This window comes from Schistocerca cancellata, chromosome 9 (genome assembly GCF_023864275.1).
Source record: "Schistocerca cancellata isolate TAMUIC-IGC-003103 chromosome 9, iqSchCanc2.1, whole genome shotgun sequence".
Lineage (NCBI taxonomy): Eukaryota > Metazoa > Arthropoda > Insecta > Orthoptera > Acrididae > Schistocerca > Schistocerca cancellata.
The window spans coordinates 405,566,230-405,589,866 of NC_064634.1; the positions used below are offsets into that span (position 1 = coordinate 405,566,230).

A 23,637-nucleotide genomic window follows, 5' to 3' on the forward strand; every position below is an offset into this window, starting at 1 on the left:
GAAGCATGATTATACAGTATGGCCGAAAAATCAGAAGATTGATGCTTGCAATGTAAAAGTTATTCAATAAAAGACCTCTTCTTACATCAGATACTGATTTTATGAAAGTGAAACGTGGAGCCTTAGAAGTCAAGAGAACAACAAACTGGAACCGTTTGAACACGTTGCTACCGAATACGGTTAAAAGTTAAATGAATATATACAGAACCAATTATGTGAAGTACCAACTAGAAAGTATTAAGACATTGGGTAAGAGAAGGGATCTTTGGAAGACCCATAACGGAAGAGAAAAAGTTAGCGGGGCATTTTCCATGATATATAGGAACTGCAGCCACGAAAGGTATCGAGGAATAGCTAATTTGGAGCTGGAAGGTTTGTCAGAGGAAAAATCAATAGAGGAACAGGAAGACGAAAAGATGCAAAACAGGCAGTAGAAGATGTTGGATGTAACAGGTATGTGTGTAAGTAAAATTGGCACAAGAAGATAAAAATCGTGAACTACGGGGGTTGCGAAGCGTGAAACAGTATTAAATGCAAACAACTCGGAAATAAAAAATATGGTTCAAATGGCTCTGAGCACTATGGGACTTAACTTCTGAGGTCATCAGTCCCCTAGAACTTAGAACTACTTAAACCTAACTAACCTAAGGACATCACACACATCCATGCCATAGGCAGGATTCAAACCGACACCCGACACTGATCCCATCGAGCATTTATGGGACATAATAGAGGTCAGTTCGAGCACCAATCCTACCCCAGCAACAGTTTCGTAATTATAGACGGTTACAGCGTCAGCATGAGGATCCTTTACGAACTCATCACATCGCTACCTCTCCTCACTCATACCGCTCTTCCAAACAACCTACACCATTCGCAAACTCGACTCCAACAATCCTTTGGTTTCCCGTGAACTTTCCAATCCCCATACGCTGTCGCACCACTACCTACGCGTCCCACCATTTTTAAACCTATACGCCTTCTCTTACAAACTTCATCTCCCCCTCCCAGATCATGATCTTCGCCCAGAATTTATTCATTCTACCAAACTTTAAATCTTCCCCACCGGTTCCACTTCATTAAGGCTACCTCCCCCTCTCATCATATTTTCTCCCTTCCTTTTTCCCCTTCCACCCTTCTTTCTCCACCCGATTTTACCTCTTCAGATTTTAGCCTCACCAATATCTACTTCCTCCCCCCCCCCCCCCCCGCCGTCTTGTATCACAACTGCCACTTCTATCCCAGTGCTGCATCCTTACCTCACCACCTTTCCCTTCAACAACGGAGTACATATCCCAGGGTAGGGGGTAGGTCCTTCCTGTTTCAGGGCCAGTGAAGCGCTTCTTTTTAACGTCAGTGTTTTGTACCATGTTCCAAACGTCTTTAAAGGTACTCTTATTGTATTTCGTTTTTGCGTTTTACTATTATTGTTGTTAACTAAAAGTGAAAGAAGTTATATATCTTATATATAAAAATATCCATTTTAATTTTCCCTTTAAAATTTTTGAAATCTGTTGTAAATATCTCACCGTCCTGTTAGTGTTTTTTCTTCTCATTTAGTTTTTTGGCAACTGGCTGAAGAGCGGCTTGACTGTACCGTTGCCCATACTGGGCAAGGGTGGATGAAAGAACAACAAAGGAGAAAAAAAGCTAGAGTATTAGTCTTTCGGCTCTCTCTGAAGGTGGCTGAACGATATACAGCCAAAATATTAGAAGAAGAGGCGGAATTTGTGCACCTGCAGCGCAGAAATTTAATGTAGCAATAATTGCACCACCAAAACACGAAGGTGTACACTCCATCTTAATGACTGGAACTACTCGAAACATCAGGTGAAACGTAGCAATCAACATCGCTTGATAGCTCTGTGACCGTGGTCCTTTTCTCGCTTAACTGAGTTAATTATTAAGACCAGAACTCGTGTTACCCTAGCGCCTGCTAGTCTTATTTTTGAGCGTGCATGCCTGAAGTAGAGCGTTGTGTGGAAGCCAGTCATGGGCGTAATGTCCAGCCCGCCGTGCGCGGGCTGCTGGTGTTTGCACAAAAGCGAAGCTCACCTCCAGTGGGTCGGCCGTGTACTTGACGGTGCGGATGAAGCCGTCCGAGTCGACGACGCTGTAGCTGCCGGAGATCTTGTCGCCCTCGCGCTGCTCCTTGCGGTTCTGGTAGTTGGTGAACTGGTCGTCACGCACGTCGAACGCGAACTGGTACTGCGGGTTCGGCTGCGACAAACATACACACAAACTGTTACGAGGTGCATTCAAGTTCTAAAGCCTCCGATTTTTTTTCTCCAGACTGGAAAGAGATAGAAACATGCGCATTGTTTTAAAATGAGGCCGCGTTCATTGTCAATACGTCTCAGAGATGGCAGCACCGTACGGCAGATGGAATTTTACCGCCAGCGGCGAGAATGAGAACTCTTTTAAATACTTGAAATGGCGACGTTTTCTTTACTTGAACAGCGTGCAATCATTCGTTTTCTGAATTTGCGTGGTGTGCAACCAATTGAAATTCATCGACAGTTGAAGGAGACATGTGGTGATGGAGTTATGGATGTGTCGAAAGTGCGTTCGTGGGTGCGACAGTTTAATGAAGGCAGAACATCGTGTGACAACAAACAGAAACAACCTCGGGCTCGCACAAGCCGGTCTGACGACATGATCGAGAAAGTGGAGAGAATTGTTTTGGGGGATCGCCGAATGACTGTTGAACAGATCGCCTCCAGAGTTGGCATTTCTGTGGGTTCTGTGCACACAATCTTGCATGACGACCTGAAAATGCGAAAAGTGTCATCCATGTGGGTGCCACAAGTGCTGACGGACGACCACATGGCTGCCCGTGTGGAATGTTGCCAAGCAATGTTGACGCGCAACGACAGCATGAATGGGACTTTCTTTTCGTCGGTTGTGACAATGGATGAGACGTGGATGCCATTTTTCAATCCAGAAACAAAGCGCCAGTCAGCTCAAAGGGAGCACACAGATGCACCGCCACCAAAAAAATTTCAGGTAACCGCCAGTGCTGAAAAAAATGATGGTGTCCATGTTGTGGGACAGCGAGGGCGTAATCCTTACCCATTGCGTTCCAAAGGGCACTACGGTAACAGGTGCATCCTACGAAAATGTTTTGAAGAACAAATTCTTTCCTGCACTGCAACAAAAACGTCCGGGATGGGCTGCGCGTGTGTTGTTTCACCAAGACAACGCACCTGCACATCGAGCTAACGTTACGCAAAAGTTTCTTCGTGATAACAACTTTGAAGTGATTCCTCATGCTCCCTATTCACCTGACCCGGCTCCTAGTGACTTTTGGCTTTTTCCAACAATGAAAGACACTCTCCGTGGCCGCACATTCACCAGCCGTGCTGCTATTGCCTCAGCGATTTTCCAGTGGTCAAAACAGACTCCTAAAGAAGCCTTCGCCGCTGCCATGTAATCATGGCGTCAGCGTTGTGAAAAATGTGTACGTCTGCAGGGCGATTACGTCGAGAAGAAACGCCAGTTTCATCGATTTCGGGTGAGTAGTTAAGTAGAAAAAAAATCGGAGGCCTTAGAACTTGAATGCGCCTCGTAGTTCACGGCCCGCGCTTAGTCAAAAGCAAACATTGGTCGCTTGTGTGCAACTAATGAAGGCCCAAAGGTACCAATCGGCGTCACTGGATGTGGATATGGAGGGTTATGTGGTCAGCACATCACTCTCCCGGCCGTATGTCAGTTTCCGAGACCGGAGCCGCTACTTCTCAAGCAAGTAGCTCCTCACAAGGGCTGCCTCACAAGGGCTGAGTGCACCCCGCTTGCCAACAGCGCTCGCCAGACCGGATGGTCACCCATCCAAGTGCTAGCCCTGCCCGACAGTGCTTAACTTCGGTGATCTGACAGGAACCGGTGTTACCACTGCGGCAAGGCCGTTGGCAATCTACACTGCTACCCAAGGTATTTAGCGTCCACGGATAATCCACACTTCCAGAACATGCACGGTATCCCAGGAGGAATGGACAGTATTCGGTGATACGACAGTAACGCTCTCTTGAAGCAAAAAATTCCATATGGACATATGCCCTACACTGAATGGCTTCCAATGTGCGATGTTATTTATTTGCTGTATTATTCACCACATTGTCAGGTTTACACAGTACAACAGTTAGTAAAAATTGCAATATACGTCTTACAAAGTATCAACTGAAAAAGACACTCCTGGAAATGGAAAAAAGAACACATTGACACCGGTGTGTCAGACCCACCATACTTGCTCCGGACACTGCGAGAGGGCTGTACAAGCAATGATCACACGCACGGCACAGCGGACACACCAGGAACCGCGGTGTTGGCCGTCGAATGGCGCTAGCTGCGCAGCATTTGTGCACCGCCGCCGTCAGTGTCAGCCAGTTTGCCGTGGCATACGGAGCTCCATCGCAGTCTTTAACACTGGTAGCATGCCGCGACAGCGTGGACGGGAACCGTATGTGCAGTTGACGGACTTTGAGCGAGGGCGTATGTATAGTGGGCATGCGGGAGGCCGGGTGGACGTACCGCCGAATTGCTCAACACGTGGGGCGTGAGGTCTCCACAATACATCGATGTTGTCGCCAGTGGTCGGCGGAAGGTGCACGTGCCCGTCGACCTGGGACCGGACCGCAGCGACGCACGGATGCACGTCAAGACCGTAGGATCCTACGCAGTGCCGTAGGGGACCGCACCGCCACTTCCCAGCAAATTAGGGACACTGTTGCTCCTGGGGTATCGGCGAGGACCATTCGCAACCGTCTCCATGAAGCTGGGCTACGGTCCCGCACACCGTTAGGCCGTCTTCCACTCACGCCCCAACATCGTGCAGCCCGCCTCCAGTGGTGTCGCGACAGGCGTGAATGGAGGGACGAATGGAGACGTGTCGTCTTCAGCGATGAGAGTCGCTTCTGCCTTGGTGCCAATGATGGTCGTATGCGTGTTTGGCGCCGTGCAGGTGAGCGCCACAATCAGGACTGCATACGACCGAGGCACACAGGGCCAACACCCGGCATCATGGTGTGGGGAGCGATCTCCTACACTGGCCGTACACCACTGGTGATCGTCGAGGGGACACTGAATAGTGCACGGTACATCCAAACCGTCATCGAACCCATCGTTCTACCATTCCTAGACCGGCAAGGGAACTTGCTGTTCCAACAGGACAATGCACGTCCGCATGTATCCCGTGCCACCCAACGTGCTCTAGAAGGTGTAAGTCAACTACCCTGGCCAGCAAGATCTCCGGATCTGTCCGCCATTGAGCATGTTTGGGACTGGATGAAGCGTCGTCTCACGCGGTCTGCACGTCCAGCACGAACGCTGGTCCAACTGAGGCGCCAGGTGGAAATGGCATGGCAAGCCGTTCCACAGGACTACATCCAGCATCTCTACGATCGTCTCCATGGGAGAATAGCAGCCTGCATTGCTGCGAAAGGTGGATATACACTGTACTAGTGCCGACATTGTGCATGCTCTGTTGCCTGTGTCTATGTGCCTGTGGTTCTGTCAGTGTGATCATGTGATGTATCTGACCCCAGGAATGTGTCAATAAAGTTTCCCCTTCCTGGGACAATGAATTCACGGTGTTCTTATTTCAATTTCCAGAAGTGTACGTATTTTTAACACATTGACGTCCAGGGACTTTCGTACATGTCCCTCAACAGGTGTTGCACAGTTCACAATAAAGGCTCGAATATCCCACGCTCAGCTTCACTGCCTTTGTGCACTATAGGGAGAACATGTTGTGTTCTGAGTGCCTTTTCAAGTTGCCTATCGAACGCAGCAGCGCCCACAATGCAACCAAGCAGTTCATATAGCGTATTTACATATTGTTTGTGCAGCTCAGACTTATCGAAGTTCATAGGCAAAAACATAATAGCGTATGTTCTGGCGATCTTGGTGGCCAGTTAATTATACTAACACGACCAATCCAGCGAGTAGGGTAAGTGCAGTTGTGGTGTTCCTTCACATGGCTGGTAAAAAATATGTAGCGGCTCCATTGTGCTGTAAATTTACTACAGTATCTATAACACTAGCTTGTTATACGTCACTAGCCCGTGGTACGTCACTCTTCCCTAACAACGGAACATTTAGTCGTGGCACGGGAAAAGCCACGTATAACCCTAGCCTACTGTGGCATAAGCTAATGTTACCCTCTGGGAGGATTTACAGTTTTGACCGCGCGTGTGTCTAATGGACGAAAGTATCGGACTTTAATTTTGAAGACAGTGCAATTAGTAGAAAAAACTAAACAGGCTTTAAACTTTGGGGTTTAATAAAAGCAAATTTCGTATACGAATGAAAAAAATGAACGGTCGCCAGTCCAATTAGGCACATGAATTTGGGCACATACGTTTAAAAAATTAAATATTAGTTATTGAAATTACTTTCATTAATATTCCCTTTTGGATAGTACACAGGATACAAACGGACGCAGGGCACTCAGAGCTGTGTGTAGCAGTAGTTACCAGTTATACACATAGTAGTAATCATATAAAGCAAAATCGTACCAAACTTACACTAATAAGTGCTACACTCAATATTGTTACTTGGATCATTACTGAAATATTCCTGTAGGAAGTGCAGAACTAAAATTGGGCAGGAGGGACTTTTGACTTAACTAAAACATAAATACCACAATTGAAATAAATCACACTGCTTATACTCCCATTTATAGAAACATATCAGATTTCCTTAGTAGCAATAATATTCCAATTATCTTCGCAATATGAGAAGAATTTGGTGGGGACCCATCAACTGACATTGTCACTAGTCAAACTCTATGGTTATTTCAGCAACAAAATTCAATTCAACTAAATTTAATTCTTAACTTCACTTGTAATAATTTATGGTTTTACTATTTTTAAAGCAAATTATTCAACACTGATGCCCAATTAAGTACAAAAAATCGTTCATGATAGTAATCAAAGCTAATTTAACTTTCAAATGATTATAACTTATTTGCCTTCTTTCATCACCTGTGAAGCAGGTATTTTTGACAGCAAGATTTACACAGTCTGGCACTGAATTCATGCACATTTAATACACAGAAATAATTACTAGTTTGTTTGAAACAGGACACTTAGTTTTCTCAACACTTTGCAGTGGACCTGCATAGGTTCATGATTAGGATAAAGATACGGCTCTAAACACAGGTTTATAGCACTTGGATTATTATTAAATCACTCACACAAATTAACTGGTCCATGCTCTGATACTCATCTGTATGCATGAAGTTGGTGGAGCAGTAGCGAAGTAGTGGTAGCAAGCGACGTGGCTGCAAACTGTTCTCACGGCTCTTAATGTTTGAATGCTCTTTACAATTTCTTCTTAGCGACAGATTTTTAACGTGTTAGAGCCATTCCTCATTGCCTAGAGTACTACACCACAGACAATTCCACATTCGAGGCAAAATTCATTGCAAAAAGGCTTCCAAATGCCTCCCTTGGCACCCTCGATGTGTACCGTGCAACGGCCAGCCACTGACTGCGTGCCGTTCCCACCAAGGAGCCGCCCAGTCCGACCGCTAAAACCATCTTTTACATCGCTCCAAGCCACTTCCGTTACGGAGGGAGTACCCTACATCTTTTACGTTATACGATACAAGTGTCCTAAGCATGAACCAGCTTCCAGTACGGAATGATTTCTTTATAAAGATAAATATATTATAAAATTTCATTACTTTAAACATTATTTACTTTTTTCCCTACATACATTACGAACTTTAAATTTCCAGTTACAAACCAATGACCTTAAGTAACGAAGAACAAACACTTCATAATCACAGATACACAGTTACATAATATAAACCTACTTCTAATCGATATAGGTGTTACATCTCATGGCTAAAGGAACGTCCTCAAGGTGTTCAATAAACGAATTTTCTATAAAGTGTGAGTAATTCCATCACGCCATTTCATCTTCTAAAATGGCTCCACCTAGCAATATGTGTACCTTAAAAATTGGTCTATCACTCGAAACCATTCGCAATAGGACAAATATCCAGGAGAATATTTTTGCTTCAGATGTGCGTTCCTGTCATACCTCTGAATATTCACCGTTCCTCCTGGGACATCCTGTAATTGTCACTCTAAAATAGATTTATCGAAAACTTCAAAAACAGCTCCGTCCGTGGAACACGATATAAACTGAATTAACGCCACCGATAAAAAATAAACATAAAAATCAAAACAGCGTTTTCTGCCAAATAAAGAAGTTGTACAAAAAATTGTTCAAAGAGATTACCAAGAAAAACTTGTTTAAAAAGGCAGTTAAAACGAGCTGTTTAGCAATACATTCTGCACAGAGAAGAATAAAAAAATTTGTAAAATTGTAACGTAAGTAAATAATAATATTAATAATAATAATAATAGTAGTAGTAGTAGTAGTAGTAGTAGTAGTAATGGTAATAATAACAATAGATTTCTGTTATTGCACACCACAGTTAGGCAATCTACCATTTTTATCGTTTCTGCAGTGTGTAGTACTAACACTTTATCCTTTTATTGATCACAACATCTTACTCATTAAGGAGAGAGATGCTGACTCCACTTTGCAGCAAATAAGCATATATGCCTACATAAGCAAATATCCCAACATTTTCCTATCGGAATATATTTATTCCTAAAAGTTGGATTTGGTTATAATATCAGTCAACATTTCTCTCACATGTACTATTTTTCCACATAGTAGCCTTCATGTTCTACAGCCTTAGGCGATCATTGTGTAAGAGCACATATTCCAGTTTGCAAAAGCTATTGTCCTCTGCTCTTAGCCAGGTTTTCTCTGTAAGAATTACGCTGTCATCATTTCCTAAGTGTCTAATACGTAGGGAATCTGATAGTGATCGAAGCAGATGGAAGTCAGATGGCGCCAGGTGTAAATTATAGCCGGCCGAAGTGGCCGTGCGGTTAAAGGCGCTGCAGTCTGGAACCGCAAGACCGCTACGGTCGCAGGTTCGAATCCTGCCTCGGGCATGGATATTTGTGATGTCCTTAGGTTAGTTAGGTTTAACTAGTTCTAAGTTCTAGGGGACTAATGACCTCAGCAGTTGAGTCCCATAGTGCTCAGAGCCATTTGAACCATTTGTAAATTATAGGGTGGTTGAGACAATGATGCGTGAACCAATTTGGCGATGTGTTTCCGGGTTTGAAGCATGTGGGCGTACCGTGTCGTTCTGGAGGAAGGTTTCTTTTGAATTCTTGGCAGACCTGTCGGAAAAAGTTTTTCACTTGATCAGAGTCTTCACAGAACCCTCTAAATTAATGGTTACTCCTTTTGGCAATACATTCATGAGAATGTCATCATCACAATCCCAAAAGACTGGCGTCTTGATTTTGTTAGCAGAGGCAGCTACCTCGAATTTCTTCTTTTTTTGTGACTCCTGGTGATGTTTCTCCAGTGATCATTTTTTCGTTTCCAGCTATACGATATGTGAAGAAGGATATCACCATTGGCCTGAAATAACTCCAACTGCTCATACCATAAATAGAATTAACACATAAAGCAAACAGTATGAAATGCAGATGCCAGACTGAGAATCGTACAAAGAATGTTAAGGAAATGTAACTCACCCACGAAAGAAATGGCGTACAAGGCACCTATTCCGCCGATTCTTGATTGTTGTTCATCTATTTGCAATTCTTGCTGAATAGGACTCGATAGAAGAGATAGAGAAGATGTAACGAAGAGCGATGCGTTTCGTCACAAGACTGTTTAGTCGGCACGACAGCGTTATAGAGATGTTCTATAGACTACAGTGGCAGACGTTACAAGAGCGTCACTGTGCATCATGGAGAAGTTAAAAATTGAAACTACGAGAGAGAACTTTCCGGGAAAAGCCGAACAACATATTACTTACTCCCATGTACATCTCGCGAAATGACCACGACGAGATAATTTGCGAAATTGGAGCCAATACAGAGGCTTACCGACAATCATTCTTCCCACGCGTCATTCGTGAGTGGAACGGGGAAGGGGGCATCAGTTAGTGGTACCAAAAGTACCCTCTACCACACTGGCTTGCGGAGTATGATGAGAATGTCCTACAAATCTGTATATTGCACGATTCGACCAGCCGGCCGTATGGGGACCCACAACGAGGCCCTTCTCAAACTCTCTCACGTGTTGATGACGCGAGGACGCCGGATCTCACAGTGGTTGCTCAACGTCTGAGGCTGTTGAGGCCCCTATGTACCCTACTAGGTCCGGTGACAACACTAAACACGAAGATCACGAAACACGGACAGCAGTAAAGTCATCGTGAGCGATCAACGTGTCACAGAGAACTGCAACCCTAAACATTTACATACCTTCCAATAGTGTGTGCGTGTACGACGTTATGTTGGAATCCGGCAGTGCCTTCCCTGTGCCTTACTTTTTTGTCAGGCAGTGTGTCTAAACGCCCGTAGAAATTGTTGTTTGTTATTTATTGAACGATCCTAATGTAAATGGTTCTGGTGAAATTGCTTCCAACGTTTCTGTTTTGTGCTTTACATGTTAACTCTTTCTACCACCATCTACACATGTAGGGGTTAAGTGGTATCAGGACTGTCACGCATCATCGGGCCAATGACAACTAAAACCTTGGTTTCGGCTCCGTAATAATTTCAGATTGTGTTTGCATGTCGCCTTCTTTACACCCGCACCCCGCGCCTAAAGGAGCTAAACGTGTTTTATTCCGATAGTCTTAATTACTCCAGGCACTCAAGAGCTATGCGTACAATGCACCGCTTCTCCCATCCTTTCTCCATCGGTACCTCTATGTTAACAGCCTCTTTAAGTTATTTGTACGCAAAAACACTCCCCCGCCAAGCCCCCCCCCTTCCCCAACCACACACGTGCACACACCCACACATCACTGTTTCTGGGGATGAGGGTAGGAAAGTTGGGGTACGTAAGGATGATTCTTCAACGTCTGAGTTGCGGGTGTAAACTGCCAAATTTATCGAAAATTATTTTATTGTTACATCCACACTTACTTATCTCGTTGGGCTGATAACATCCTGTAGGAGAAAAGTGATCTCTCGTAAAAAAGTGCAAAGCTAAGCGAACACGTAGTAATATAATCGACATTTTGGAATATATTATATCCTTGGTTATGAAGACAGCTGTGCTGAAATATTGCACTCTGTTTTAAAAGAGATCATTTTTCTCTTACAGGATAATATTCTTTGACTGTGTGCGCTGAGGCACAGGTTTAATATATCTTGCATCCTGCATCGTCACACTCATCTATAAACAGTTGCAGCTGTAAACGAATTGCTGGAAGTACATTGTCTAGTCCCATTATTACGATTCTATCAGGAATCCGATGCCAATAGAATGTGACGAGATTGGCGAAATACGTGTGCTGACCTCTTGTAAGCACATTGCTCAATGGGGAAGGAAGCGACTTACTTGACGCGAAGCTCTAGGGCTATCGGAGTCAGTGTTTTCAAAAAGCACCGTTTATCTTCTGGTAACGACAGTACATTGATGAGAAAGGTGAAAAGTTGCTCGGGAGTATCGAAACTGGCCTCCTCGTCATTGGCAGTGCTGTACTTTACGTGTGACATTTTCATTTTCGTAGAATGGACGAACGTTAGCGTGTTAGGCAAGAAAAGTCGGACCCTAAGAAGCCATTTCTGGAGCAGCACACGGAGGTGAAGAAATCAAGGTGGCCTCGGAAATATTTTCTTGGCTTGTGTAGGACAGCTGACCTATGTGGATGTGATTCGTGACTATTAAGTTACGAATGAACCCTCAGGTATCACGTTCATCCACAGAGCTGAGCATTTCAACAAAGTAATGTGCTTTACGAAAGAGCTAGAAGTATATATAAATTTGTATGAGACCCTGTGGACTACTTGACGTACTTATTATGCTCCGGAATTTCGTAGAATGCATTCCAGTTATAATACACTGAAGAACCAAAGAAACTGGTACAGGCATGCGCATTCAGATACAGAGATATGTAAACAGGCCGAATACAGCGCTACGGTCGGCAACGCCTATATAAGACAAGGAGTGTCTGGCGCAGTTCTTAGATCGGTTACCGCTGCTACAATGGCAGGTTAACAAGATTTAAGTGAGTTTGAACGTGGTGTTATAGTCGGCGCACTAGCGATGGGACACAGCATCTCCGAGGTAGCAATGAAGTGGGGATTTTCCCGTACGACCATTTCACGAGTGTATATCAGGAATCCGGTAAAACATCAAATCTCCGAGATCGCTGCGGCCGGAAAAAAATCCTGCAAGAACGGAATCAACAACGACTGAAGAGAATCCTTGAACGTGACAGAAATGCAACCCCTCCGCAAATTGCTGCAGCTTTAAATGCTGTGCCATCAACAAGTGTCAGTGTGAGAACCATTCAACAAAACATCATCGATATGGACTTTCGGAACCGAAGTCCACTCGCGCACCCTTGATGACTGCATGATACAAAGCTTTACGTCTCGCCTAGGCCCATCAGCACCCACAATGGACTGTTGATGAGTGGAAACACGTTATTTGATCGGACGAGTCTCCTTTCAAATTGAATCAAGAATGTGGACGTGTGAGGTTATGGAGACAACCTCATGATTTAATGGACCCTGCATATCAGCAGGGGACTGTTCAAACTGTTGAAGGCTCTATAATGGTGTGGGGCGTGTGTAGTTAGATATGGGACCCGTGATACGCGTAGATACAACTGACAAGTGACACGTACATAAGCATCCTGTCTGATCCATTGTGCATTCCGATGGACTTGGCCAATTCCACCAGGACAATGCAACACCCACACGTCTAGAAATGCTACAGGGGTCTCCAGAAACACTCTTCTGAGTTTAATCACTTCCGCTGGCCACCCAACTCCCCAGATATCAACATTATTGAGCATATTTGGGATGCCTTGTAACGTGTTGTTCTGAAGAGATTCTCACCCTCTCGTACTCTTACGGATTTAGTACAGCTCTGCAGGATTCATGGTGTCATTTCCCTCCAACACAACTTCAGACATTAGTCGAGTCCATGCCACATCGTGTCGCGGCACTTCTGTGTGCTCGCGGGGCTGTACACAATATTAGGCAAGTTTACCACTTTCTGTGGCTCTTCAGTCTCCATGTAGTGATCTGGATGTGTGTGCTACAAACAGCTGTTTCTCAGGATATTAAGAAGTACTCACAGCTCGAGAGTGTGTGATGGCAGTGGTCGGTGTAGTGGAAAGCAGCAGACGGCAGCATTTGCTCATTATCGCCACAGCTTCCGGCTGATTAGTTACTGAAATTTATGTCACGCAACTGAGACAGCGTTCAGAATCGAGCAGAAAACAGGTCCAGAGCCTTTCTCTGAACCAGTTGGCCCGATGGACGGTGAAAAGGTGCGTATTTTGCAAGCGGGCGCCGGCGCGGCACGTGCTTCCGGAACAGGTGTGGGGACAGAAAGGCGGCGAGGCGCGGGTCGGCCCAGCGGCGAAAGTCGCCCGGCGACGGCGAAAGCCGCTACCTGGCGTGGGCGTGGCCGCTCCTGCGGGAACCTGTACCCCGCAACCTGCCCGTCCAGCCGTCCAGCCGGTCCCGGCAGCCTACTTGTCTGACGCTCCGTCACTTCTGCTGTGTAATGAGCCGACGTAAACAGTCATAATCACCAATTACACTGGTGGGCAAAACTTAAGGACGAAAGTAACTTTCGCAAGATATATCACTGCCAAGTAACATATCTCGATGAAACTTGGGCCATACATAGAAAGAACTGCTACAGTATTGTAAAGGAAGTAATCGATAAATTATGCAATGAGACGAACACAAATGGTACTCTTATTCAAAGACGATAAATACACTGAAGTCACCGCGATTCATGAAGCTCCCTTGGATATTGCAAAAGGTGAGACATTGTTCTTATAGAGTGTGTGAACACCACAGATGGTTATGAACGCTCTGTAACGCGGCCACATGCTGACCAAAATGTTGGTAAGGAGCTATTCGGCTAGGGTGTTACATTGCTCCTCCAGCGCGGTTGAAAACTACTTGATGACTGTTGATTCGCGTGGAATGCTGCCATATGTCTACCCAACGCTTCCCATACTTGCTCGATAGGATGTAAGTAGGGGGAGGGGGGGGGGAAGACCAGTGTATTCGCCGAATATCCTCTCGATCCTAGGGCTCCTCTAGTTGCGTTGTTCAATGCGACCGTGCATTGTCATCCATAAAAATTATGTCTGAGCCGAACGCCCTTCTGAAAAGACACGCTTGGGGAGTACTGGGTCACAATAACGTTGACCGACGAATATACCGTGTTCAAAGATTCGGAGTCAGTATGCCCGTGGAACATTATATTTCCCAGACAATGTCGGACATACTCTCGTATGGCGAGGGTAGGCACACGTAATGCACCGGGGAACGTTGTCGCTGGCGGGGGTGGCCGAGCGGTTCTAGGCGCTACAGTCTGGAACCGCGCGACCGCTACGGTCGCAGGTTCGAATCCTGCCTCGGGCATGGATGTGTGTGATGTCCTTAGGTCAGTTAAGTTTAAGTAGTTCTAAGTTCTAGGGGACTGATGACCACAGCAGTTAAGTCCCATAGTGCTCAGAGCCATTTGAACCATTTTTGAACGTTGTCGACAATGATCGTTTTGATGGTCTATACATCCTAGTGTCGAGAGGCATAATGTTGCAGACCTGCAGATCTTTGAATATGGTAGTCACTGGTCGTTAATGTGACGCTGTACTGCTTCCCCAAGTGCATCTTTTCATGAGTCCATTCGGTTAAGACTTCATTTTCATGGAAGACAGTGTGCGACCAGATCGAAAACGCAAATGCAACAGCTCTTGGAGCGAATGGATATGCGGCGAATGGACTGATCTACCATTCCCCCCGACTTACGAGGTGCGACAATAAAGTAAGGAGACTGATTTCCTTTGCAAGATGTGACAACCCTGCTGGCTTGTGTAGGCACAATATATTTGACCCTGGTCTACAAGCTACTTCTAATCTAAGCGGCACATCGAGGCAACTGCTCAATGGTGAGTTGTGCTGTAATAAGTTAACACGTGTTTGTGTCTCTCGTCACGGAAATGGAACCGCATAATATTACGCAACGGTATGCCATTTCTTTTTGCATTAAATTGGGTGAAAACGAGATGACAACTTACGATAAGCTTCAGAAGGCTTTTGGAGAGGAGGTTATGTCAAGAGCTCAAGTTTTTCGTTGGCATAAAAGGTTTAGTGAAGGCAGAACGAACGTTGAAGATGAAGACTGCAGCGCATGATCATCACCCTCACGGTCGGATGTCAACTTGACCAGGGTGCGTGAACTCCCACGATCTGATCGAAGATTATCCGTGAAAATGATTGCAGAAGGACTGAACATCAATCGAGAAATGGTTCATCTGATAATAACTTAAGATCTTGGTGTGAGAAAGATTTGTGCGAAAATGTCCCCAAAAAGCTCACACCACAACAGTGAGAAACACGGAAAAATGTGGCAGCCGATCTGTTAGAGCAATCGGAAATCAATCCAGAATTGTTGAGTCGTGTTATCACTGGTGATGAAGGTTGGTTTTTTCAGTACGATCCAGAGACAAAACGCCAAAGTTCGCAAGGGTGCTCAAAGGGATCACCCAGACCAAAAAATGCTCGCATGTCAGAGTCGAAAGTGGTGCATGCTTGCGTGCTTCTTTGATTCCAAGAGAATTGTTCATAAAGAGTGGGTGTTTCCTCGACAAACAGTTAACCAAAATTACTACAAAGAAATTTTAGAGAGACTTCGTAAATGAGTTCTACATGTCCGTGCCAACATTGCTGATAATTGGATTCTGACAGCAATTTTTAACCTCAAAACAAATTTCAGTACTACCACAGCCAACTTATTCACTTTTTTTCTATTTCCAAGAGTCCAAACGGCGGTCAAGGGACACCATTTTCAAACAACACAGGATGTCCAAAAAGCTGTGACGAGGGTCTTGGAGATTATTACAGAAGATGAGTTCCAGAAATGTTACCATCAATGGCAGAAGCGCTGGAAAAAGTATGTGCAATCAGAAGGGAAATACTTTGAAGGAGACAACACTAAACTTGACCAAAATGGTAAGTAACATTTTTTTTCACATCAGTCTCATTACTTTATTGTCGCACCTCGTAAATGCCATCGAGCAGGTATGGGATGAGAGATGTGTTGGGAAGAAGTATTGCGGCACGTCCACGTGAACCAACCACCATCCAGTAGTTGTCAACCTCTCTACCACAAGAACTCCTTGCCAGTTTTGTGACCAGCATGGGGCCAAGTTATCAAAGTGTACTGCGGTCCGTGGTGATCACTCACCTCAGCCCAAGGGGCCATCATGAATCGCGGTGACTTCAGTATAAGTATTGTCATTTGTGTTCGTCTCACAGCGTATTTCTTTCAGTTAACCTCTGTACTATTGCAGCAGTTCTTTGTACTCACGGACCAAGTTTCATAGGGCTATAACACTTGGCAGTGACATATCACACGAAAGTTACTTGCGTCGTTATGTTTTGCACACCTCGTACTTCATTACTGGTAAATACAAACGTTATGGAGATGTCTGGTAGATGCAGTGGTAATTCATCGACGAATTTTTGAATTTTAGGAAATAGTGTATTCCCATCCAAGTTAAGGAAAGTTAATTACTCAATGCCTGTAGTTTCTTACGAAACCCTGTAACGTTTCGTGCAAGACCGATTGAATTGGCTTGATTAAAATGGTTCAGATGGCTCGAAGCACTATGGGACGTAACATCTGAGGTCATCAGTCCCCTAGACTTAGAACTACTTAAACCTAACTAACCTAAGGGCATCACACACATCCATGCTCGAGGCAGAATTCGAACCTGCGACCGTAGCAGCAGCGCAGTTCCGGACTGAAGTGGCTTGATTACATACACACTATTCGTGAAGCCGAAGCCATGTTAAGTGATGGCTAGTGAAATTAGCAACGACACCATTGCCCTTGACTGAAAAACTGCTCTGACAGCATGAAATAATGTTGATTACCCATAGTTGCGTTACCTATTTCGTATTTGCTTTGTAGAAGACTAACCATTAGTAATTAATGGTGTCTCGAAAAAAAAAGAGAGAGAGAAAGAGAGAGAGAGAGAGAGAGAGAGAGAGAGAGAGAGAGAGAGAAAGAGAGGCATGAAACAGCGATGGCCGTAATTGGCAAATTATTTCTGTTCTACAATAACATAACCTCTTGCGTCAATAATTTATTTTTCTTTCCGTAAAGGCGTGAAATGGCATTACATGTTCTCGCCGTAATTTGCAGACGTACTGTATGTATGAATGCTGCAGATGGAAGAGGTTGAGGCCTGACTGCCACGTCCGCGTGTCCTGGGCTAAGTCAAAAACCTTTCCAAACACGTACATGACACTGTTTATTCCGTCCGTATGTGAGATACGGATATTAAGCTCGGTTGCCCTCTCGGTGCTAATCAAGAGGAATAGGCTATCAGTCTCCATGGGTTTCACGTTCCTGATGTCTGTAACTCAACATGGGTCAAAAACACGTATTAAACCGCCCAATCAGTGACTCAAGTAAAGTGCCCTTCGCAGTAACAAGTATGATACAACATCGATGGGTGTTAGTAACAGAATCGTCCCAAATTCTATCGCAAATTGTGGAAATATTTATCATGTATTACGAAAAGAAGCAAAAATTTATCTCAGTGCATTATCGTCCTCATCAGTTTCGTATGGTACCGGTTCACTTTCAGTCACAAGCTTTGGCACTAAACTTTCAGCTTCTTGACGTAAACCAGGCGCCAGTCCACACCCACGCTTTGCTGAAATGTTAACAGAAGAGTCAAAGGAGGTATGATCACTGTCAACAGTGACACAGGCATTCCTGAGGCATTTTTTTTCTTTTTTTTTTTTTTTACTTTCGGTAGAACACCGTTCATACAAACCCGAAGATGCCAACGAAAGATCGGTTAATCAACAACAACGTTCAGATCATGCTTTCTAAAGAAATAGTACCTTCGTACAATGTTGACCACAACAACATCTTACTAAGTGCAATTCATATCATGTTTAATAAAAGGACAGTACGTAAGTAAAGTGTTGGCCATGTAGATTTCTTAGTAAGCGTGAAATGAATTACACTTACAAGGCGATCACTTCTGTCACTTTCATTTCTAGTCAAGCGCAGCACATATCATAAATTTGAACGAACTCGGTGGTAATGAGTAGGCAATTCCGTCCAGATTTATAGCATATACTGGGATTGGCCAAGTGTTATGAAAAAATAACATTTTAGACACGGATCGGGCAGCGCATGAACCATTTATGTTAGCGTAGTTTCGAGGGAGCGATTGGCGCAGCGCAAAGAGTGCTCAGTGGTAATACGAGGGTTGTGGGTTCGAGTCCTTATGTGGAATATATATACATAATTACATTTTTTTGATTTTTACGTTACTTACACTGCAAATAATCGAAGTATGAACAAAGTAACCCACTCGCATACGGCGCGGAACTCCATTAGTGCAATCTTGCGATCTTCGATTTTGTGGTCAGGTGAAGAATTTGATCAAAAATTCTGGAAACTGCTCTTATATCGTCGTAATATCCCCAGAAGATAACACCAAAATACACTCAATTGCACATCGCAAGCTATTCTCGTCAATATGTAGCGAAATGGTGCATTATGTGTTGTTTGGTGCCAAACTGTACGATGAGTGAGAACCATTCGTGAATGTAAACAAAGTTTGTTTTTCTATAGACACTTTAAAACAATCATTTAATTGTTAGAACTTGGCGTTTATAACGTGTGCAGGATGTCGAAAAAATTACTGCTTCCCCTGTTTTTACGATGAATGCCACCGTAGTACGTAAAAATCATCAACTGTAAAATAATAAAAGTAATTTTATATGCGAAGTTGTCTACGCCTTATGATTTCTTCCTGGAAATTTATTTCCCCTTCCAAATCTTCCTTTGCCTATTATGAAACATTAGTAAGTACAATGTATTGAAATTTATTTCGGTTTATTTTCAGTGTAACAACTATAAGAATTAAAAATAAAAGTTCCCATAGGGATAAACTCTACGACTCTCGAATTACGGTTCTGCGCCATCCGTTTCCTGGAATGTAAGCCAACATAAATTGGTGCTTCTCGTCTGATCTGCAATAAAAATGATATTTTCTCCAGATACTTGAACATCTGGGACACACTTGTGTTCTTCCATTTCTGACAATTGTAAGGAGGCTTCATTATTCATGTAGCGGCACCCTACATATTTTACTTACATTTTTGTGCTCTAATAGTACTCCCCAGACCCATTAACATAATTAATGGGTAATTGAGATGGTACCTCCACAATCGTGCTTCCCCCGACTCGGGGCTCGCCACGTCAACGCAATGGGAGATAACGTGTTGGGAGGCTAGAAAGCGCTCACGCAAAGACCAACGTGGAGGAAATTCTCCTTTATCTTTTTTTTTTTTAAAAAAAACGGCAGTTGGAAGTTTTGCGTCTCAAAGGCTGCTCTGGAACGTTGCTAGAAAGACGGTTAGCTTCAGCCCATGCTCCCTTCCCCAAAACAAAGAGTCACACTTTTGCAGGCGCTCCAGCGCAATCTTCAAATTTCATAGGAGCAGTGGCTGCAGTCTCGGCAAAACTTAGCTGCAGGTTGGATGGCGTTCGGAATCACTACCGTCACTGGTGGATGACTGGGAGCTCTAAAAAGACACTCTCCCTCCTGTGTTCACAGACGACGGTCTTATTGGCATCCTCGCGGGCCGCAAAGGAGAAGATGAGTCCAGTACGCTATTGACTGCCGCTCACAGCCGGCACGCATGCAGCCGAGTGCTGGGAGTTTATTTGGTGAGATTCTGGAAGCAATGCTTTTCCGTGGAATCGTTAAAGTGACGTTAAGTCTGAGGGGTTAGTCGTTTCAGTAACTGATTATCACACATACTTGTTTGATTTGCAGACTATACTTTGCATTTGTGACCAGTGTTTGTTTTTCCCAGTTCACTTATCATTAGCCCTTTCTGATATGCTCTTTGCTTGACCACTGGCAATATTCTTTACCCGATACTAAAATTGCTACTAAGATCAAAATTAAACAAAACTCTTCTCTACCTTTGTATTCATTTCTATCTTGTTCAAGGCTCTCGCTCATGAATTTTCGTTAAGGGAGATAAATAACGTGTTTCATAAGCGTGTATTGTCATGCATTAGTTAGATGCCTCACCTAACTAAATTGTGGTGTCATGTGGTCGTTGGCTTGTGTATTGTATGGAACTGGGGACCAAGAAACGACGGAGAGGCTTCGTCTCCGCCGTAGCCCTCAGTGGTTCACAACCCCAAAACATGTCACAGCAGTCCACTCACCCCACCGCCGCCACACACCGAACCCCGTTGTTATTGTGCAGTTCGGCCGCCAATGGACCGCCCCCTCCCCCGCCCCACCGGGAGAGTGTCTCACATCAGACGAATGTAACCCCAATGTTTACTTGGTAGAGAGTAATGATACATACGTGGAGAAAGTGTTTGCGCAGCAAAAATGGTTCAAATGGCTCTGAGCACTATGGGACTCAACTTCTGAGGTCATTAGTCCCCTAGAACTTAGAACTTGTTAAACCTAACTAACCTAAGGACATCACACACATCCATGCCCGAGGCAGGATTCGAACCTGCGACCGTAGCGGTCTCGCGGTTCCAGACTGCAGCGCCAGAACCGCACGGCCACTTCGGCCGGCGTTTGCGCAGCAATCGCCGGCATAGTGTAACAGGCGGAATAAGGAGAACCAGCCCGCATTCGCTAAGGCAGATGGAAAACCGCCCTAAAAACCATCCACAGACTGACCGGCACACCGGACCTCGACACTAATGCGCCGGGAGGCTTCGGAGCGGGGACCGGCACGCCTTCCCGCCCGGAAAGCAGTGCGTCACACAGCACGGCTAATCGGACAGGCGTTGGCCTGTGTACTTCATGCATGACTATTAACTTTTAAAAGTGGGCCTAGCACTCATAAACTCAGATTTAATAAGGAGTTATCCGTTGCGCGACTGTTTCATTACCTTTCAAAATTGTATTTGCATTGTTGCATAGAGAGCTTTATTCCGTTTTCCGATCACTGGGACTTTAATTTTGCTTCTCAGGGGTGTGTTATCTACAAGCACAACCACGGCACCTCACAGTGTAATTGGCCACTTCTGTCACTTTCATTTCCGGCCAATCCGTGCATGTACTACACATTTGGCCGAAATCGGTGATCAAGAGTAAGTGCGGTGCCCTTTTCTGTTACAATGGTATTATGACCAACAGTGTACATACACTGATGATTCAAAACATTATGACCACCTGCTTAGTCGGCCGGGTGGCCGAGCGGTTCTAGGCGTTACAGTCTGGAACCGCGCGACCGTTACGATCGCAGGTTCGAATCCTGCCTCGGGCATGGATGTGTGTGATGTCCTTAGGTTAGTTAGGTTTAAGTAGTTCTAAGTTCTAGGGGACTGATGACCACAGAAGTTAAGTCCCACAGTGCTCAGAACCATTTGAACCAACCAACTGCTTAATAGCTTCTTTGTCCGTCTTTGGAACGAAATATATCACTGAGTCTGCTGATCGGGATCCAACAGCTTGTTGGTATGTTTGTCTAGGCATGCGGCATTAGATGTCTGCGCACAGGTCATGTACCTTGCCTAAATAATGGGCAACTGATCTGCGTGCGCAGTAACGGCACCTGATAGCGACGCAGATGGGGTCCTTAGGATATACGTCAGACGAATTTGGTCTCCGAAACATCAGCTGATTTAACTATAATGTTCCTGAAACCACTGTAACACGGTTCTGGCTCCGAGACACGAACAATTGTACTGCTGAAAGATAACATCGCCGTCGGGGAGACGTCAAGCGTAAAGTGATGTAGGTGGTTGTCAGTTGTCAGCGTGTCTTCGATTACTACCACAGGTCACCCTAACCGAAGAACCGACACGTTTCCATTGTTCGACGGTCGAATACCGGTGGTCCCGTACCCACTGCAGTCTAACTGCCGACTTCATTAAGCCACCATGTGGGGGGTGGTCCTCTAGGGGCTCCATGTTCAACAGTGTACGACGAACTATGTGCTCCGAAATATTTGTGCGTGCACCACAATGTGCTCTTTCGGTAGATATGCCACAGATCAGCACCGCCTACCCTACTTTACAGAGCAGAGAAGCGTCCGAACTCCACGTTCCGTGAAGAGTCGTGGACGTCCAACCACTTAGCGCGCAAAGGTACTTTCACAGACCTTCTACCTTTTTTTGTAGATGCTCACGACTGTAGCACGTGAACATTGGACCAGCTTCACCGTTTTCGAGATACTCGTTCATAAACCATATGTAATAATAATCTACCCTTTGTCAAAGTCGCTTATCTCAATGGATTTCTCCATTTCCACCCCATATCTTCGCTAGCATGATTCCCGTCCATGTACGTTCCGCATAAATACGAAGCATATTCGGAAAGTAAGGTCCGACCGGGAGCGAAATGGTATCTACTGTGAAAATTCGATGGAATTTTACACAGATGTATAGGGCAGTGTTTTTAATATGACTGTCGATCGCTTTATGTCGCTCTCTTCAGGTCAGAGCGCGAAGTGACCACATAGAAATGCCTAAAACAACGGTGTCTCCCACCAATTATGTGGATATGGTGAGAGAATTCGCCTGAAGCTATGCAGCCCACATAACATGAATGTCATGCGTTTCTTTATTCAGCCGCACTCTGCAGGGGCAATGAAGACGCTCATGCAGAGTGTTCGATGTGAAGTGTCTGATCACCCCCAATACAGCCCTTAATTGGTTCCCTCCGCTGTTCATCTCTGCTCACACGAACCGCTGGCAGCGAAGACTACATTTTGGCACAAATAACGAAAGGCAGAGTAGCTTAGAGCATTGGCGGAAAGCACAGGCGGCTGCTTTCTGTGACAAGGGTACTGGAAAGTGTGTACAACGCCACGAAAAATGTCTAAGCAGGAGCGGCGACCATTTAAAATGGTATCTGGAAGGGGTGGCTAACTGTTGCGAATAAAAAAATTTTGATTTTCACTGTGGGTTTCATTTCGAAAACGATCGGACCTTACTTTCCGAACAGCCCCCGTACTTTTGTTGCCGCAACGGCACCAGGCGGCATCCAGCGTCGCGGAGGGCAGTCCTCATAGTGTTTTGGCTTATCAGTGTAGGTAGGCTACTGGCTGTTTAGAAAGCATGATTTGAAGATGATATTTTCACTCTGCAGCGGAGTGTGCGCTGATATGAAACTTCCTGGAAAATTAAAACTGTGTGCCGAACCGAGACTCGAACTCGGGACGTTTGCCTTTCGCGGGCAAATGCTCTACCAACTGGGCAACCCAAGCACGACTCACGCCCCGTCCTCACAACGCACACTCCGCTGCAGAGTGAAAATCTCATTCTGGAAACATCCCCCAGGCCATGTCGCCGCAGTATCCTTTCTTTTAGGAGTGCAAGGTCTGCAGGGTTCGCAGGAGAGCTTCTGTAAAGTTTGGAAGGTAGGAGACGAGATACTGGCAGAAGTAAAGCTGCGAGGACGGGGCGTGAGTCGTGCTTGGGTAGCTCAGATGGTAGAGCGCTTGCCCGCGAAAGGTTTAGGTCCCGAGTCCGAGTCTCGGTCCGACACACAGTTTTAATCTGCCAGGAAGTTTCATATCA

The 23,637-nt window shown here is 45.1% G+C and overlaps 1 protein-coding gene and 1 pseudogene across 1 annotated transcript in view; both read right to left on the reverse strand.

Annotated features, from left to right (window-relative positions):
* Positions 1-23,637, reverse strand: part of LOC126100564 (uncharacterized) — an 89,583-nt gene that overhangs the window by 13,027 nt on the left and 52,919 nt on the right. The window contains exon 4 of the mRNA XM_049911181.1: positions 2,056-2,220. Within this exon, the coding sequence (XP_049767138.1) occupies positions 2,056-2,220 (165 nt within the window). The remainder of the gene's footprint in view (positions 1-2,055; positions 2,221-23,637) is intronic.
* Positions 3,793-3,910, reverse strand: LOC126102360 (5S ribosomal RNA; annotated as a pseudogene).